The sequence below is a fragment of the Paramisgurnus dabryanus genome, chromosome 17 (genome assembly GCF_030506205.2).
Source record: "Paramisgurnus dabryanus chromosome 17, PD_genome_1.1, whole genome shotgun sequence".
Taxonomy (NCBI): domain Eukaryota; kingdom Metazoa; phylum Chordata; class Actinopteri; order Cypriniformes; family Cobitidae; genus Paramisgurnus; species Paramisgurnus dabryanus.
The window spans coordinates 6,590,452-6,610,942 of NC_133353.1; the positions used below are offsets into that span (position 1 = coordinate 6,590,452).

Consider the following 20,491-nt stretch of genomic DNA (forward strand, 5'->3'; position numbering starts at 1 on the left):
CCGTGCATAAGTCAAACATAAGTTCCTATGTCACTATGATGCTCTGAAGCAGAGATATAGGTCTTGCTAAATGGTTGCTAGGGTATTCTCTTTGGTTGCTAGGGTATGGCTTTACAGCTGCCAATGATGATACTCCAAATGATGCTTGCCAGTTTGAATGATATAAACCAATCCACGTCTTTATGATTGTATCCTTAAAAAAGGTCACATGACCATATAAATACAACTGTACTTAGGGCTGTCACGGTTATGAAATTTGGCTGACGGTTAATTGACTAATAAATTGTGCCGATTATGACGGTTCTCATAAATGTTTTTGCTTGTTTATAAAATAATTTTCACACATTGTTGTGATTATTTAAATTAAATATTTTGCAAGATTTACCTTTACACATCACACATATTTAAAAGTATCTGATACAATGCAAAAAATGACTTTCTTACTTAGTATTTTTGTCTTGTTTTCAGTAAAAATAAAAACAAGAAAAAAATCTGCCAATGGAATAAGAAAAAAATTATTAAAATAAGTTTACTTTTATTTATAAACACTTAATTTAAAGACATTTTTTTTGCTTGTTTTAAGCACAAATTCGCTCAAATTTTAGATTTTTTTGTCTAAAAACCCAAGTCATTTTGCTCATCAAGAAAATACATCTTAATTTAAGAATTACTAAATAAGTAAGCCATTTTTGCAGTGTACGGTCTCGTTTATACAGGCGCTGCAGCTCCCCCTTGTGTTTTTAGAGAGATGTGCAATCATTGCGGTGATCTGAAATCATCGCGATGAGATAATTATTTAATCATTGTGACAGCCCTAACTGTACTTCATCTGAATATCACCCTATGTTATTGGACACTTTCATTTGCTAAATAATAGAATCATGGGTGACAAATAAATCTGCAAAATTTTTATTTCTTATTTCTAAATTTATTTTCTGTGATGCTGCATCTACACTGAAGACATCAATACAAAGTCCAAAACCATGTCCAGCAAAACACATAAAAATTACTTGCTGAACCTTAATGAAATTGAATAGGGTCAATTGTGTATACCGTTTTTAAAAATCTATGAAGTACATCTATAGGTCAACAACAGTTTAGATCATTCTCATCGCTGAGCAGAGTCCTTTTATCAAGAGCACCTTAAAAGACATTCTCATCATATTCTCTCTCGTTTCTTGCAATACTCAGTGGTGTTAATCCAGCATTCAGCATCTTTTTCAAGGGCACAATGAAGATGAAGTTTACTCAGCATCTCTGCAGTTAATTGGCCTCCTTTACACCAAACAGAACCAGCAGCGTTAGCAGAGATTTAAACATTACAGTACATCACAGCTACAGTACAAGTGGCTTTGCTTCAGGACACAGATTTTACTGTGGATGAGTGAATAACCAAGGCACAAAATAGTTTAGCATAAAAAAAGATGAAACATCAATTATTAAAGATAGGGATCATCTTTATCCTCTACAAGGATGAGCATTAACTTTATGAAAGAATATGTCTTTGCAACTTTTACAAATCGTCTATATGCACAAACAGCTTTTAACACTCCAATGGAAAACAAAAAAATTGCATCATATGACCCCTTTAATTGCATTTTGCATTGTACTGTATTCCCTTAAACATATTTGAGAACCACCCAAAATCTGTCACCTCTACCTGGGAATAAATATGCAACATGTGCAGCCAAAGTCTTGACTACTGGACTTCCACCTCTTTACTGTACCGACTGCTCCTGTAAATCACCCCGTAATTGTGCAGCGAGTCTGAAATCAAAGTGTGAAATATCGAGAGAGTTGAACCCAGACGTAGTGAAAATGAGTGGACGCTTCAGATCCACTTTCAAACGGATGGAGGGAGAGCTCGATTCAGAGATTATCGCTCCTCTAGTGCTCAGCGAGACTACAGTATCTATCTAAGAGCAAAGCTTGGATTTGTGCAGCCGAATGGGTGTATGATTGAGCCGCGGTGTTAAAGGTCACGCTATCGACTGCGCCCGGTGTAATGGCCACAGTACAGTTCAAGCTCTGAATCTTTAATAACCTCCATCATTAGCTCATGGTAAAGCTCCAAAAAAGGTAATCTGACCCCATTACATTAATGCTACTATGACTAATAAAAAAGGCTTTCTCATGAACTATGGACAGAATAAAGTAAAACCACCATTAATAGAAGCGTATATACATCTTTTCAGAATATATTTGTGCTTAGTTTAGTTATGAAACAGACATTTTTCGGGAAAAGATACGCTTGCGTGCATGCATGGGTTGAGCGGTGCATTAAATATTAGACAAAAACATGAGATGCTCCTAAAGAATACAGCCTGGATGTTTGCATACAGTATATATAATACAACATAGTCAATTTTAGATAACCCACAAAAAAGCACAAAACTGCCAATAGAGAAAAGCTCACAAATTGTTCCTCCAATTAACAATGAAAATAATGAACAACACCTTATACGTTTTGGCCTCTAGGACAGATTAACAAAGAAAAAGGTTTAGCAATTAAGATCACAAGAGTTATGGGATAAGCTTAACCATGTTAGATAATAAGACCTACTTAGACTAAAGACTTTACAAGTACTTTATCAGCAGGCCAACCTAAAGATAATCGCGCCGAAAAAGAAGCGGGCCAAATTCCGAAAGCCGGGATTTTAAGAATTAATCAATTATTTGATAAAAATCATCAATCAATTAATGCTGAATTAATTTAGAGTTTGCTTCTCGTCTTAATTCATATCTCAATCCTTCTATCTAGAAGAGAATTTTGTTTTAAAAGTCTTGTGCAAACCGTGTCCCTTTTAATAATTTGAAAGACTCAATATTTACACGCTGAGGAGGACAGTTTGTTTTATAACTGCACTTGAACCCGCTTAAAATGCAAACTGACAACCTTGTAACCCGGGGCTTACAGCAATGCAATGAAATGCATACTGCAAACTTACATTTTTAAACAGCATAATGCAATGCAATGCATGCATGTGTAATACAACGGTAAACATTTCTAGCATTCAAATTGTTGTCACATGACCTCATTAGGTTGCATATTTAATTTAGCGAGTGACAGGTATGACTATAGAAAGAAATATTATTTTGCTTGCATTTGACATTTTTCACATCTGTGACCCTGGACCAGTCATAAGGTTCAATTTTTTGAAATTGAGATTTATAGATGATTTAAAAGGTTAATAAATAAGCTTTCCTAGGATAGGATAATATTTGGTCGGGATACAACTATTTGAAAATCTGAGGGTGCAAAAAAAAAAATATTGAAAAAATTGCCATTAAAGTTGTCCAAATGCAACACATATCTAGCCTGGTTAGCCAGACCTACATCAAGATGTAAGGTCTGGCAACTCTTCACACAAACGGCTCAATGCAAGGGGCGGGATATAAGGTTGTCCCTCAAAATGCCTCTGCACGCAATAGGATAGTGCTATGAACAAACAGAGCAACGAAGAAGGTGACGTAGTTACCGTGACCAGTCGGCAAAACTACAAACACATCTTTCTTGCTTAAAAAGGACTTCAGTAGGGTTATTTGCTCTTCTCTCAAAGAAAAACATAAATCTAAAGTCGCGGCCAAAGCCGCTTCAAAAGAAAGCTGTTCGCCAGCAGCAGCAGCCATTCTTTGTTTTCAAGTAGGAACCGTTGCAGCTCTGTCGTCATCATGTTAAGCCCGCCCCACAGACGCTACACACGATGTGATTGGCCTGACCAAATTTTGGTTTTTGGAGCTGTTAAGTGTATTGTGAGTGCCTAGACTAAACCCTGGCAGCAAATATATTTTGCGGCCGCTAGGGTGCGTCTAGATTTCTAGGCTAACACATATCACTAATGATAATGATCTTTACTTAATATCGTAATTATTTTTGACATAAGAAATCTATATTTTTAACCCATACAATGTATTGTTGGCTATTGCTACAAATATACCCATGCAACTTATGGTTTTGTGGTCCAGTGTCACATTTATCTTAACTTCGGTCCAATAAAAAAAAAGAAAAGACATACAATTGAGGTTAACTCCAGCTTCCAGTTCATTTATCATTGGACATTAAGGGTCAAATGCAATGCATTATGGGATACAGTACTGTATGTTTGCAGTGTTTATTTTAAAGATAGCGGTGCCATAACAAATCCACGAAAGAAAGTACCTGTGCAATTTTGGGGAACATCGAGAGAACATTCAGATTATTTGTGCGAATTTTTAAACCGCCCTGCTGTGAAGCAGTGTCTGGTTTGATTGAAGCATGCTAGCACATTAGATGAAGCTCTGCCAGACAGGACCGCAAGAGTTCTGAAGGTCACTTATCCAGCGTCTGACCTCGCCGATCCGTCTGTTTATTGAAAGGAGCTGGCCTGAGCCAACAGGAGCAGGTTACACGCCAGCATTCCAATGAGAACATCTCTCGCTGCTTAAAATATGCACGGATGAACGCCGCAAATTAAACCGAAGCTAACAAACCAGCGGGACTTTATATAACACTAATTTGTCCGGATTCTCTTCCGCACCGCTGGGCGAAAAGAAATCGGAGAGTGGAATTCTCCCGTGAACTCACCTGTGAAAGCCCCAGGTATATGGACACCGTCTCCGAGATGTACAAAAATCTTCCCTCCTTGTTTAGTGCAAATACAAATCCATCCAGGGACTGTGTGGAAAACAGAGAAAGACAAAAGAGGAAAACAAGTCAGACGAGATTCTCACAAATAGCTCAGAGAAACGCAAAGAAAACCCAATCAAGACCAGAACTGCAAACAAAACCACGTCCCGTGTGAAAACGGCATCGACGGATCATTAAAGAGCAACAATCACAACGTCAATTAACAGCTTCGGATCACAGGCGCCGAAACACTGAAGACAGCCGGGATGAATGCATAATCAAAAATGGATATTAAAAGAACACGTGAAGTCAAAAAAAGTCAAAAGAAATGAATTTGAAGTTTTGCATAGTTTCACATTACAGTAAATGGTAAAGTACCAAAATAAAAACCAAACGAAGAAAATGGTGGAAAAGTCATAAAAAGTGCTTTTATGGTGAACGAAGCTTTGACTGACTGATTTACATTTATGCATTTTTATGCAAAAGCATTTCATCAGTATGAGGATCAAACCCGTGACCTTTTGCGCTGCTAACAACTGAGCTTCAGGAACACTTTATAAGTAAAGAAATGCTAAAAGTGTAAAATACTGTATGGCACCTTTAAATAGTTGCTGTTTGTAATGTAAATAATATTATAAGTGTCTGTGTGTTAGTGTAGCGTTCACATTTAAGAATTTAAAATCAGCACATTAGCATTTCAAATGTAAAGTGCTATATAATGGTCAGTACTAGCATTAGCCTGTAATGTTAACACATCACTGGCAGCAGATGTGTGCTCGGGGAGGAAGTCAGGCATCAGCGGGCCGCAGTGGGATGTGCTGTTGTCAGCTGCATATCAGCGCGCTGTAAATAGCCCGAGGCTGCGCTGTTTTATCGGCGGGTGGAGACCGCGAGCTCTCTCGCCAGCTGCCGGTGCTGCTTTAAGCTTGGAAGTAAACGAGAGAGAGAGAGAGAGACGCTTCTCCGTACCGCCGTGTAAACCTAATTTTCATAAAAAGGTGATCAGATCCGCTGCGATATTGTTGCTTTTTCATTGTCTCTTTTTTGTGTTTATAAATCACGCCGCTCTCATCTTGCATCTCGCCTGGAGTGAGCACACCCTGTAGATTATCTGACGCAGTGGGAGACTATATGTAATTAACCCATATAACCTCAATGCATTAATTGTTGCCTGTTGGAGACCCAACAGCAGAACCTCCAGCAGCGATCGTACCACGAGGCTTCCCATAGACCCAAATTCCTAATTATGCATGCATAACAAATAACAACACAATAGCTCTTTTTTCATGTCGGGTGACATTTAATGATCGAATCATGCTGAATATCTGGATCTCACAAACACTAGGTCACATTTCACACCACATCTGTGTTAAAGTCCTCTGTTATGACTGGTTAAACTCAATGTACTGGTGTAATGTAATTCATACTTGTTCATAAGTGAGGGCTTTATGGTTGCTATATGCTTAATAGCTATTGATATGTAAACTTGGCTGTGATTGTTGAACCACACATTTCTCACGAGATCATGATTGAGTAAAATATGTACAAAACCAACCGTTTGGTAATCTAACCAAGAAAATCTCCATATTTGGGTTGAAACATCTCTGCATAGGTTAATTTAAACCCAAGGGTTGTATTTGTCCATATTTCAATCCAAAAACAACTCATAAGAAAAAATATCACTGATGCAATCCTTCTTAAAGGAATAGTTTACCCAAAAATGAAAATAATGTCATTAATGACTTACCCTAATGTCGTTCCAAAAAAAAGTACAACTTTATTCATAGTTGTCTTCTCTTCCCCGTCTGTTGTTAAGCACACATACACGAGACTAAAGTCACGTGACTGCAGTGACGCGGATGACGTGTTATCTGGTGCGCCCCAGCTGTTTTTTTTTGTGCGCCTGGGCTTTGTTTACAGTCTGAGGGAGACGCACGCTGTAAGTTTGAAAAAAAAAAACTTTGCAAATATGTCTAAGGATAACACGTCATCCATGTCACTGCAGTCACGTGACTTTAGACTCATGCATGCGCTTCACAACAGACGTGGAAGAGAAGACAATGCTGATTTTTGGACCAAAATGTATTTTCAATGCTTCAACACATTCTAACTGGCCCACTGATGTCACATGGACTACTTTGATTATTTTTTTTATTACCTTTCTGGACATGGACAGTATACCGTACGTAGATTTTCAATGAAGGGTCAACAAGCTCTCGGACTAAATATAAAACATATTAAACTGTGTTCCGAACATGAACGGAGGCCTTACAAGTTTGGAACGACATAAGGGATTTTTGGGTGAACTATCCCTTTAATATCTCAGTTGTTTCTCCTAGACATGAATGAGATTAAATAGAGAGCAAATGGAAACGTTTGCTTAAGTCTCAGATATTTTTCCCGAGAAAAAGACCCAGAAATATCACAACTGTCTCCATTAGAGTTTCAGAAGAGATCTTAACAATTTCCCAAACTGAACTCAGAGTTGCCAAGTCTGCAATCAAAGGTCAATATTATTAAAGACTTCAATATGAACCTAGTTATTTTTCATCAAATGTAATATAATTTTTTCAATACATGTACCTTAAGTTTAGACAATGTAAAATATCTGTAACTAAGTTGATATTTAAAGTCCCAATGAACAGGAAAACCCCATCAACTTCCGAATTGTGCCGTATTTCCGAGCAAAACAGAATATCACACAAGGGGAATAGTAGGCGTGGCTTGTGTTTTCCATTGTGAATTGATTGGATATAAAAAGTAGGCATTTCAATGAGTGATGGTTCTCACAGCTGAATGAAAGTTTGAGGGGGCGGAGTTAACAGATGCTCCGCCCAAGCAGTCTAGCTGACATCATCAGAGAAGTATCACCATAAGAGGGTGGAAGTGAATTTTCTGATTTTAATTGAAGTTTATGAGGGCAAATAAATAAAAAATATTGTTTATAATGACCACCGCATTATTCCAATAAAACAATACATTTTGATGTCATGGGAACTTTACATCAAACTGAGAACTTTAGTAATACAAATTTTCTCTGAAAACCCTGCATTTTTTTTTTTTACATTATACTGTAAATACAATTCTAGGTGAACTGTGCAAGAAACAGTGTGTTGTAAACATCCAACTCAAAATTGCAAGCCAAATCCTGTTTACTATTATTTGTCCCCTTTAACAAACAGCACCGTTCAGTCCATTTTTTCAAAAGCATTTCATTGTTTATAGGACACAAATCCTGGTCTCTCTTCCATTTCTATCAGTTAATCTCATCCGTCCGCCTCGAGACCACCGTCATCTTTGCCAGCCGAGGGTCTCAGGACCTGTGAAAGACTCCTCAGGCAGTGACACAGTCCCCAAAGACGCGGCCCCGGCTGTCAGGAAGGGCCCACAGCAGTCACCTCTAGCCGGTCTGCAATCATCTCCTTTCTGTTTTTCGCTGCTCTTCCTTCAAACGCTCTGCGTCTGCGGGCCAGGTCTCTGAGGAACACTGCATGCCTTCGCCTGGCTCCCCTCTATGATAAACGGCTTCTGTTTACAGGCTAACCACTGTGTAAAGTGCACAATAAATCACTAGCCAGACAAACTTCTGGGGGAGAAAAGTGTAACATTAAGATGGGCCTTTTTTGTCATTTGTTTAAAACAGTCATGCCTTGCAAGCAGCTCGTCCCACTCTCTCTCCCTCTCTTTCTCTCTCTCTCTTTCTCTCTCTCTCTCTCTCTCTCTCTCTGTCTGAAGTGCTGAGTGAAAGAGGAAAACATTTTACAGAAGAAGAATGGCTGGAGAGTATTTACACTCGATTCTTAACTGCAACTGAATACAATAAAATACAAAAGAGACAAGAATAAGATTAAAATAAGGTTACATTTCATGAGTAGTTCAAACTTTAGGTTATAGTTCTAAGTTATAAGCAGCAATGGTCCCAGTGACAGCTAGGAACCATTTTTTGACCATTTGTGTTCCTAGACCACAATTATAAGGCTCAATTTTTTGAGCCTTCGATGTATCATGCCTACATCAAGTACGCGACAAACTGAGGCACGCTATGAAGGCGAGTCAAGGGCCAGGAATACCTTTTTCCGCGTTCGGCGCGCACGCGTCCGCGGAACTATCAACGTCACCGCGGCTACTTGCAAAACAAATGATTTCTTATTCCAATTATTACTCTACCAGGCCATCAGGGCAGCACCGATTCGCGACATTTACAGTACGTTAAAAAATTTAGGGAAGGTGAAGAAAAGTAGCCGATCCACCATTGCAAACACAGTTTAGAACAAACATCAAGAAAACAAAGAACAGGACTCAAACATTACACTGCAAAAAAATGATTTTCAAGAAAAAATTCTTAGTATTTTTTGACTTGTTTTCAGTAAAAATATCAAAAAAATCTTAAATTAAGATGCTTTTTGTTGATGAGCAAAATGACTATGAACAAGTGTAGTTTTTAGACCAACAATGTCGAAATTAAGAGATTTTGTGTATAAAACAAGCAAAAAAATCTTCCAATAGGGTAAGCAAAAAATCTTGACATTAAACACTAAATTCAAGAAAAATTCAAGAAAATTTTGCTTACCCCAATGGCAGATTTTTTTTGCTTATTTTATGCACAAAATCACTTAAATTCACTTAAAAAATCACACAAAATCACTTAAAAATATTTTTGGTCTAAAAACTAGACTTATTTTCTTGGGTCGTTTTGCTCATCAAGAAAAAGCATCTTAATTTAAGAATTTTTTGATATTTTAACTGAAAACAAGACCAAAATACTATTAAAATTTTTCTTGAAAATCATTTTCTTGCAGTGTACTGTAGGACTGCATTTTTTAGGACAAAACAATCTTGATATTATACATTTTTTCCATATCGCCCACCCCTAATCTGAGGATGCAAAAAAAAGTAAGTATTGAGAAAGTCACCTTTAAAATTTTCCAAAGGAAGTCCTCCTTACACTGCAAAAAATGACTTTCTTAGTATTTTTGTCTTGTTTTCAGTAAAAATATCTAAAAATTCTTAAAATTAAGATGCTATTTTTATGAGAAAAATGAACAAGGAAAATAAGTCTAGTTTTTAGACAAAAAATATAAAATGTAAGCAAATAAGTGCTTAAAACAATAAAAAAAAAATCTGCCAATGGAATAAGAAATATTTTCTTGAATGAAGTGTTTATGAAAAAGGTAAACTTATTTCAAGTAAATTTTTCTTATTCCATTGGCAGATTTTTTTTGCTTGTTTTAAGCACTAATTTACTTAAAGTTTATATTTTTTGACTAAAAAATAGACTTATTTTCCTAGGGCAAAAGAAAATACATCTTAATTTAAGATTTTTTAAGATATTTTTACTAAAAACAAGACAAAAATACCAAGTAAGAAAGTCATTGTTTGTAGTGTAGAAACTGCATCCACTAAAAGAAATTTGATATATTTATGAAAGAAAATTGACCAAATATCTCCTATGAACATGATCTTTACATAATATCATAATGACTTTTGGCATGAAAGGAAAAATAATACAATGATTGTTGCCTATTGCTACAAATACAACTTACAGTAACTGTGGGTTCACACCAGACGCGAGTTCAACAAACTCCGCGAGTAGATTACATACAAAGTCAATGCAAAGACGCGATCAGATGGGTCCTCGCGTGGGGCGATGCGAATGATGTGATATGGACGGGCGTTTGCCCCGAAAAAAACATTGAACTCAAATATTCAAATATTCAACTTGAGCGAAAAATTAGCATGACACGAAGTTAAATCCTACGAGTAATCTAGAGCGAGTAACGTGATGCAACCGCGTTTGATGTGGACGTGGTGTTGTGGTCCAGGGTAACATTTGTTTACAACAATACTTATTTACAACACAGTGTAAATATACAGTACATAAAGATTACAAGACATATCAAACTTAAAGATAATTCTCTGTCTCACCACAAGCACCACAACTACAACTTAGACATCTCTCTAGGAAGAACACACCTGCCTGTCAGTGCAAAAGCAATAAACACACTCTGTAACTCAGCAGCCTTGTGTTTTTTCTAACAAAGGACAAATATACGGGAGTTGAAGGACACGCAAGCTGGTAAACATCAATCTAGCGCCTGCACCCTGACCAGAGCCACCCGACGTCCACATTAACACACACAGCGGACGCCAGCCGAGACCGGCCTCAATGACTATTAACATATCATTAACTATTAGGTCAGACAAAATGAAGAGCAAGAGAGAGAGACAGAGAGAGAGACGGAGAGAGGAGGGGGCAGTCGGTGATGAAGGAGATGCCAAATGTTCAATCTCATCTCTCCGTCCCCTGCAAACTCCAACGGCCTCCACAACAACCGCAATTATCTCTTCTCACAGGGTTAGCCGAATCTGGGCATGTTGGCTTTCTTTCTGAGAAGTCTCTGAGCTACAAGATAAGGTGGACTTAGGGTGTAAACCAAGGATTAAGGAAATAAAAAAAAGTTGCAGGGTTTCAATTTAACGTATCACATTAAAACAATTTAGGTGCCTTTCCAAACAAACTTCAAAATGTTATTTATAGTTATATCGCACAAAAATGCACCGTTGGAAACAACGACATTTATTAAGCTATCATTAAGAGCAAGAAAATGAGATAATGACAGACATCATGTGTGGTAAAGTGATGTATGGGCTGTGAGTGAGAAAGAGCTGTAGTGTCCACATGTATGCGAGAGAGACAGATGAGAGGTATTAAAAGAGATCTTATCTGAACTTCTAAATCACCACAGATCTTTTCAAGTCAATCTCGAGTCTGACAATCCATGTAGAAATGTGCAAATATGGACGCGTGTTATTGATTTCTTTATTGAAGGCAAAGGCACGGGAGATGCTCGAATCTGGCCCCTCGCTGAGACCTCTTTCAAATAAGAACGTCATTAGATTGTTTAGATCTCATGTGGGGGTTTAGCGCTGGACGAGGGGTTTGTAAAGATACTCGACATGTAATATTTATTGCTTCACCTACAGTATTTTATAAAACCTATCCATCCATCCAAACCTATTTTATAATCCTCACCTATCCATTGTATATCATTAGCTTTCACTCAAGATTTGTTTAAGCTTGTTTATGTGTACACTGCCAATAATGAATTTCTTACTTAGTATTTTTGTCTTCTTTTTAGTAGAAATATCTAAAAATTCTTAAATTAAGTTGCGTTTTCTTGATGAGCAAAATGACCTTAGAAAATAAGTTTTATACATAAAACAAACAAAAAAATCTGCCAATGGGTTAAGCAAAAAAATCTTGAACATTTTTCTTAAACACTAAATTCAAGAATTTTTTTTTGCTTGTTTTATGCACAAAATCACTTAAATTAGATATTTTTGCTCATCAAGAAAAAGCCTCTTAATTTAAGAATGTTTAGATATTTTTTTCTGAAAACAAGACAAAATACTAAGAAAATGTTTTCTTGAAAATAATTTTTTGCAGTGTAAAGGTGTTGCTGTTTTCTGGTTAAAATACGTTCTCATCTTATATGAAGAGACAGTACTGTACACTCTTAAAATTGAAGATGCTAAAAATGTTTGATTTTGAACGAACTTCTTCTTACCTTTGTATAGTCTGTAAACATTTTAGGAACCATTAGAAAGAATGGCTGCAAATAAGATAGACAGATCCCCCCAAATTGTGTGCATATCGGCACGGTTCCCCGAACCAATTAACAATTTCATGTTTTGTCAACAAAAACAGGCAAATAAATAAAGTATACTGTAAGTATAAAACCTTTTCTTTAGATATTGCCCCTCAGTCACAGTTGTTGGACAGCTGACATATGAAATCTAAATTAGTGCACGGCACCGGGGTGGATGAAGCACTCCAGAGGCGATGAGCGAACAAGCAGCTTTCCCTGTACATACTACCACACTTGAGAAAAGTTCCTGCGGGTGACCAGGCAACAATATTGTTTCTACCTCCCTCTGCGGTGGGATTTAATTAAGTGATAACGGTCACCTTCAGGTGATGACACAAGACAACAGGCACGTGCACACATAGACATCAAAGGGGGCTTGAGCACCTGCCCTTTTTATTCCTGGAGAAAAAGTGCCCTTTTTTTCTGGGGTGCTTTTTTTATAATATGATCTTTATTCATATAACAACTGATGTCTGTCTGTTTCTTGTGTTTTTAACTTGTTACTTATTTAATTTAACATGAATTTATTCAGGAATCATTTAAATGAGATTTAAACTCTTATAAAAAGAAAAATAGCGCTATTTGTGGTACACAAACGGTTAACAGTGAGTCCCGCCTCCAAAACTCACATCGCTAATATGATTGGCTTTACCTTTCCTAAGTCCCGCCTCTCTAACCTACTTCGCTTTATGATTGGTCTTGTCTTTACTCATGTATGCTGCATTCGCGCTTGTAAGAAGTCTCAGCCTGAACGAGACGCGATGTGCATGATTGCAGGCAGCTACCGGTAAGTGTGTGAGGAAGAAAACATTCTTATATTAACAGTTTTATGCACAAAATATGGGACACGTTATTACACAACGATCCAGGGACATTGTTTTCCACGACAATCCCATATTAACCTGAAGAGTTGCAAACTTGTAACAGTGTAGTGTATGTAGTTTTAACAGACTGCTCATAAAATAAGAAAAGCACAAACAATAAAATAATTTCTAACTACAGTAGTAAGCTTTTTTGTTTGCGTTTTTTGTAATGGCTGTTAGATAAGTAGCCTATAATGTGTTAAACTGGAGTGATGTAGTAGATTGGGAAGAAATCTGATGGTTCAGTATTTTACTTGCCCAGTCTGAATTTTTACTGACATCACCAAAAAGTAAAATATAAAATACAAATAAAATAGGCCTAATCTATATTTGTTGTTTCTGACATGTGTAACCCTAATAAATATGAAACCTAAGATTAAAGGTGCCAAAGGATGTGTTGCCATATTATGTTAAATTGTTCTTTGACAAAGAAGGCACTTTATTAAGTGCAAAAATTATCCAGAAACGTTTTACATGTCCATTTACAAGCCTAGAATTTGTCATTTGAATGAAATGGTCTATTTTTGCCCTATTTGAAAGGGTTATGAATAATAATGTTGAGCTCTGCTCTGATTGGCTCTGCTGCCTGAGGCTCATGCCAGAAGCTCATAAGTAAACAGACCTTATATTTTGAGCCCTTATCAGACAAAAAGACAGATTTTGATTAACAACTAATTGCAAACTAATAGAACTTCAGCTAAACGCTAGCATATAGCATTTATTGGCATGTAGCACTACTCAGCAGTCACAATTTTGGTTTTAGCATTTTAACAAATTTTTAATTAATGTTTAATTTAATGTTTTCAAAACATGCACATTGTGTAATGGTTTCCTTTGCTGCTCTATAAACCTAGAATACTAAGGAGACAATGGTTTCTGTGTGAACTGATTATTTTGTAGACATCTTTTGAAAATGAAACAATTGCGTGAGTTTGAGGAAGATAAAATTAATTAACTTTTTAAATAAATTTTAAGGAAGTCAGAATTGCGTTAATATATATACTTTTTTGTTTAAAAAAAGAAAAAAATACATAATTATGAGAAGTGCCCTTTATTTCACTTGAGCCCCTGCCCCTCAAAATGTCTGTGCACGTCCCTGCAAGACAATATTATCTGGGTTAAAGCAAAACGCAGAGACTGGACCACACGTACTATTATGGCAAAGATTGACAGAGAGAGTGAGTGAGAGAGAGAGAAAGAGAGTGAGTGAGAGAGAGAGAGAGAGAGAGAGAGAGAGAGAGAGAGAGAGAGACGTCGAATATTTCTAATCTAGGGAGTTAAAAGAGGGATTTACTCCAACCCTAAGAGGATTAATCACAATTTGAATGCTTATGTGTTTAAACATAGGCTTGATAAAATTATATGACGTCTATATAAACAAATAGGGGACTTGGCCGATTTGGAGGGAAACACTAAACGCTGAGGTTACAAAAACACATATTTAATGTCAAAATCAAATGATCTGTGCTACACATGGTAGTGATAAATATGTAATGTGCCATATTTCCATGCAGAATGATCAACATAAAATATATTCCATGAAATTAAAACTCAAAAAGTGTTTTTTAGTATGTATAACAGGAGGTTGGGATTGGGAATTGTGAGGTGAATGCAACTTAAAAGGTCTTTAACCCTAAGATTACTACTTTTTACTTTGAATAACACACACTAAAATATTACACTGTTCATGTAAGCTATCCTTACAGCAATTAAAAGTCTGCTAATTTTACTTCCATGACTGAAAGAAAACAACTTTTACACAGAACCAAAATTTTTAATACAAAAAAAAAAACATTTTCAACACAAATAAAAATAACAAATTGTTTAAGTTTTTTGCTGGTCTTCTTCCTCCGCTTAGTTTTTCAATTTATGCCATCTAAAAAGGGAATCGTTATGGCACGGGCGCAACTGGCTTTTAAAGGGGATGAGAGATGAGACTCTTATTGGTTTATTGCACATTACAACCAAAACACACCCATTACTCATTACAAGAATATGAACGACCCTTTTAGACTGTGGGCTAGGCGCACAAACCATTTTTTGTACACATTTTTTGTCTTGTGCTAAAGTTGTGTTAAAAGTAAAACAAAATGTGTTGTCCCAATAATAACACTGATTTTGTATGAAAGTATTGTGTATTACAAGGTAAGAAAAAAATGTTTTTTAGGAACCCATGACAATGTTTTTGGTGGGATCGTCACTGTAAAGAACCTTTTGTAGCACATTTGTAGACCAGGAACTATTAAAGTAATTTTTTAGTAGAAGGCAGCATGTGTCACGTTTTTTTGGGTAATGTAACCTTATATTAAAACCCATGGTTTGAGCCCCGGCTGGGTCAGCATGGGTTTACACCGGGTACTCCGATTTCCGCCCACAGTCCAAAAACATGAAACATAAAAATGTGTATTAACCAACTTGTATAGACGGTTTCATCGGACGCACGTGCGGTGACGTGATAAGCGTCTGGTCTGAACTTAACTTCCGGTTTCAGTTTTTTTAATGGTCTGACTAGTTACTAAACTGAACTCTTGAACAAATACCTCGTCGAAAATAACAAATGTTTTGGTTTCCTAGGTTATCTACGTGTTGTTTATTTAGCTTGTTATATAAATAAACTACGTTTAAAGTACTTTGTTGTTTTTTATTCTTAGCGGAGTTTACCGAAAGTTACGTGTTGACCACTTGTTTATGTTGTTACTGCTGAAACCGTCTATAGATTAAATAGGTTTTCGACATGAATATAGCCATAGATGCTGGAATAACGTTAAAAACAAACAAACAAATAAAACAGTTAAATCCTGTGGGAAATTAAATAAATTAAAAGCTGGAATATCACAGACCACGGAATTAAAATATGCAGTAATGAAAAACAGAATCAATGTTGGAACGTGACATTATGGAAAACAACAAACCCAAGAGATATCGACTGTAGCCTGGCAGTCTCCTAAAAATGATCACAATGACAGAAATGAACGTAAATGAACTTTTATTACTACACGACACAACCACTTATTTAACTCCTTTTATCTTCCAAGACCTCACTTTATATGAGCCTTTGTCAGAGAAAGACTGTTTGAGACATATGATTCAATTCGATAGATATTAATATCATTCAAATTCCATCAGAATTCATGTCCAACAGTGAAGTCCTAAGCATGCAATATGGTGATCAATTTAACAATGATACTAAACTTCGTGTTTTTATAGTGTGGAGTTTGGCCTTTGGCGTGAACGCATAAATTGCACACCCCCTTTAATGCAAAACTTTTGTTTTGGAGATCCAAGGCCAGAACATCATCCAGCAGGTAATGGGGACCTTCACACAGACAACACCTATTGCCTTCAACTGTACAAAATGTCTAACAATGACCACTCAGAAACCCCTTCAACACGGGCAACAATCTCTCTCACACACACACACATTTCCACAACGCCTCTTAAGAAATCACATAGGGCCTGACCAACACAGTCTAATTATGCTAATTGCTTCAATGCCCTTGCTTTATTTATGCATGGCGTCTAAGATAAATAAGAGAAAATTGCTTTGGATCTAACTGTATTCATTTTAGAATGCAAACTAGCCCTTGTTTGTTATGAGATTGCTGATGTGTTTACCCCGGAAATTCTGCAGGTAATTGCAATTTTGATTGTACATTTATTTTTCCCACTGACAGTCCCAGGACTGCGTCTGTTCACAGTTCTTATAATTAAATGCTTTGTAATATTTAAGCACACCGAATGCAAGCAAAACAGCGCGCATTAGAATATTTTATTCACCAGACTGAATAACTCGCTCAGGGGGCTCAAAACACACCGGGGGCATAAAAATGCAAGAATTGAACGTGCTGGAATCTAAAGATTTTATTGAGGTAAACATTAAAACGCTGAGACCACAGGAAATATAGAGTGATGCATTTATTCATCTCCAGAAAAACTCGAGATGAGCATTTGGTCTAACTTCTCAACAAATGCCTTGCATCAATTTATAATTTAGAAACGACTGAACGGTTCAAACTGTGTTATCGCAATTTGATGTGAAATGTTTAGGATCATATTGAATTTCTGACTTTTGCTTGCAGACTTAAGTACGTTGGGAAATTTGTGTATGGTTTTCGACTCTGTCGATAGCTCTATGGGAGATAACTGGGTTATTTTTCTCATGAGATAAAAGGTTTACAATAGGGCTGTTAGTTAATGCATCAGCTAAGATAAACTAACATTAAACAATACTTCTGCAGCATTTATTAATCTTAGTTCATGTTAATTTTAGCATACTAAAATCAAATTAGTTAATGCACCATGAGTTAACTTGAAATAACTGTCTTGATATAAACTAATATTAACAAGAATAAATAAATGCTCAAAATAAAATAATTAAAATAATATTGTATTGTTTTTTTTAAATCTTTGTGCTGTGACCTCTCGTACCCATGAAGAACTTTATAAAGACATCGTCTGTTTTTCCCAGAATGTTCTCATAATTCTTCATCATTTGTATAACACAGCTCTTAATATCATTTTAAATCTTACATCTAACACATTCGGTTGATTCTCGCAAAATTAGACTTATGATGTGTCATGAAACACTTTGATAAAAAAAAGTAAATGCAAAGTAAGAGTATCAAAATCAGAAACATGCAGTTACAAACATCTCTTCGTGTACTATTTCGCACATGATTTCAAATGACCAATTTTGTTGTTTTTTCCACATTTAAGGGGAACATTTTCATTACCGCAACGTGTCCATGACTGGATTTGGGTTCTTTGACATGGAAATATTTATAATTAAAAAAATCTAAAAAAATAAAATGTTATACTATAAACATTTACAGTAAAGAAACATGTGGTATTTGGTGATCATTGGTAAATGTAGAGACAATAATAAGAAATATAAATGAATATAATATAAAAAAATTATCCTACGCAACAATTTTCAATCATTGAAAATTGAACTAAAATTTTTTATAAAAAATTGTTGTAAGGGACATAATTGACACTGACACTCAAGATGGCTACCAGGTTAGCAGTTCTTATTTTTTCTCTCCAGATAAAAGTTGAAATTTTGTTTGTCATTGTACCTAGACAACTTTTTAGTTCTCATTACCGAAACATGAATTTGTAAATGCATATATTTAATTTAATATCATGTTGCGGTAATGATAATTTTTGATAATGATAATCTAAAAAAATGTACATAATTCTATAGGAAATATTTTTTAAATCCTCTAAAAATAATGTTTATGGTAAGTTCAAACCTTAATCTTATATGTGCAAATAAAAATTGGCTTCAAGGGCTGGACACCTAAGTCTGGATTTTGTGAGAATTACCCATACACTTTTAGTTTTAAAAATGGATATTCGTCATTCTATGCGGAGAGTTTTGTCTCGTTGTATATGCTGTACATCAAGAGGCAGTGGCGGCACGTCATAAATTCATAAAATTACAATTGATTCGTCTCGAGCGTTGGGAGCAAACAAACAGTCGCCATCTACTTTAAATTAATGGACTGATCTCCCCTCATACAGATCTTGGGTCGAATCGCACAGCACAGTTACAATGAGCTGAATTTTTCTTTGCCTTGGTCATGTGAGGTAAATCGTTGCTGTCTTTCAATGCTTTTCATTATGAGGTATAGATTTTACCTTCCTGATGGAGCTTTTGAGTCTGTCTGTAATGCTCGACAACGTGAGGATGAAGGATTTTACAGTGATTAATCAAAACATGGATCTCTTTCACCCACAAGGCAATTATAAATGGCCTCGAGACAAACAGGGGTCCATGACTGAAAGTTTCCAATTTTAAATCCCATTCCATATAGAATAACAATGAAGAATAATGCTTAATTCAGGCTGCTTACTAAAATGTACTTGCAAATGTCGGGTATTGTTGAATCGTTTGAAATACTGTGAAAAAAACGTTTGAAATACAAGAAAATTTAAATAATTATTTTCCATCAGCCAATGTTTTGTTTGATGCATTAGTTTTTCTAAATGATATAAAACATATAATGAATTTGTTACCTCATTGCGTTTGCAATCCTGTGGCATTACTATTCAATTTACTATTACTATAAGAATATAATGGAAAATGGTTTTGTAACTCATTCTGTTTCCCCGCAGCTGACAAGTGTGTTGATTTATTTATCGTATTCATGCATTGTAGTCATATGTAGAAGAATGAAGGAGGCGAGCGCAGGGGTTTCCATTGACAGGCCTTTTGTATAAAGCCATAAAAAATGAGCTACTTACAATACATCTATAAGGAATCAGATCTAAAAAGAATCGGGAGTGGGAAGTTCTCAGATTGCCGATGCTCTTTAGGAAGAGGAGACGCGAGGGAGGGGAAATCAATGGCGAATATCTCCTTTTCTCTTGCTATATGTAAGATTCAGCAAAAGTTTTGTCTGGGGAACGAGAGCAAGGGCATTAATCATACCAACAAGTCGTACATTTCTTTAACACAATGAGTTTTCTGTAGAGCCCCCCGGCCCAGCCCGTACTTACACACAAACCTATCACTCAAATTTGGGGTTAGCGAGCTGTACCCTTAAGGCGGAGATAAGGAATCGCCAGGGTCCCATATTCGGTTAAATCACTGTAGCTACATTAGGTTGAATGGAGACTGGAAATCGCAGGAAAAAGGCATTGCTTTATACCGGCTGTGCCCGGATGCTTATCGCTGTGCCGAAAAAGACATTTGTCTTTTGTCTGGATTGCCCTTGACACATCCTTAAGGGAAGGAAGTCCTGAACTTGTCTTTGTTTTGAAGAGCCCTTGGACCTCCGTGGTTTAATCTGGGTTAAACACGGCCGGATCTCAGGAGTATTTCCCAGCGGCTCTGATAAGCGCACACCAAATCCCTCCTCTTTCATATATAAACATCTATTCATTTGGATTTCTTGAGAGGAATGACCGAGGTATTGTAATTGTAGAGAAATCATATCGGACATCCTGCTATTTCAGGTCAGCCAATAGGACTACAGACTTATCACTAAATCTTAAATCAAAGTAACAAACTTATATTCCCCATAGCTGTATCGGTGAATATACTGTAAAGAAAACACAAATTTTACCTCACAGTCAAAACTATGAATATATAATAATAAAATATATAAATGTATGTGTGTGCTCATATATATTTGGGTGATTCTTGCGAAATTAGACTTATGAGGCGTCATGAAACATTTTGATAAAAAAAAGTTAATGCTATCAAAATAAGATTTCTACATGTACTATTTTGCACATGATTTCAAATGACATCACACAAACCAATTTTGTTGTTTTTCCAACATTTAAGGGGAACATTTTCATTAGCGCAACGTGTCCATGACTTGATTTGGGTTCCTTGACATAGAAGTATTTATAATAAAAAA

The 20,491-nt window shown here is 36.2% G+C and overlaps 1 protein-coding gene across 5 annotated transcripts in view; it reads right to left on the reverse strand.

The window, feature by feature from the left end:
• npas3 (neuronal PAS domain protein 3) overlaps positions 1-20,491 on the reverse strand; it is a 324,250-nt gene that overhangs the window by 119,068 nt on the left and 184,691 nt on the right. For 4 of the 5 annotated variants that reach the window (XM_065253789.1, XM_065253784.1, XM_065253797.1 and 1 more), the window contains one exon: positions 4,565-4,654. The exons of the other annotated variant lie outside the window; for it this stretch is intronic. In XM_065253789.1, coding sequence (XP_065109861.1) covers positions 4,565-4,654 — 90 coding nt within the window. The remainder of the gene's footprint in view (positions 1-4,564; positions 4,655-20,491) is intronic. 5 annotated transcript variants of the gene reach the window in all.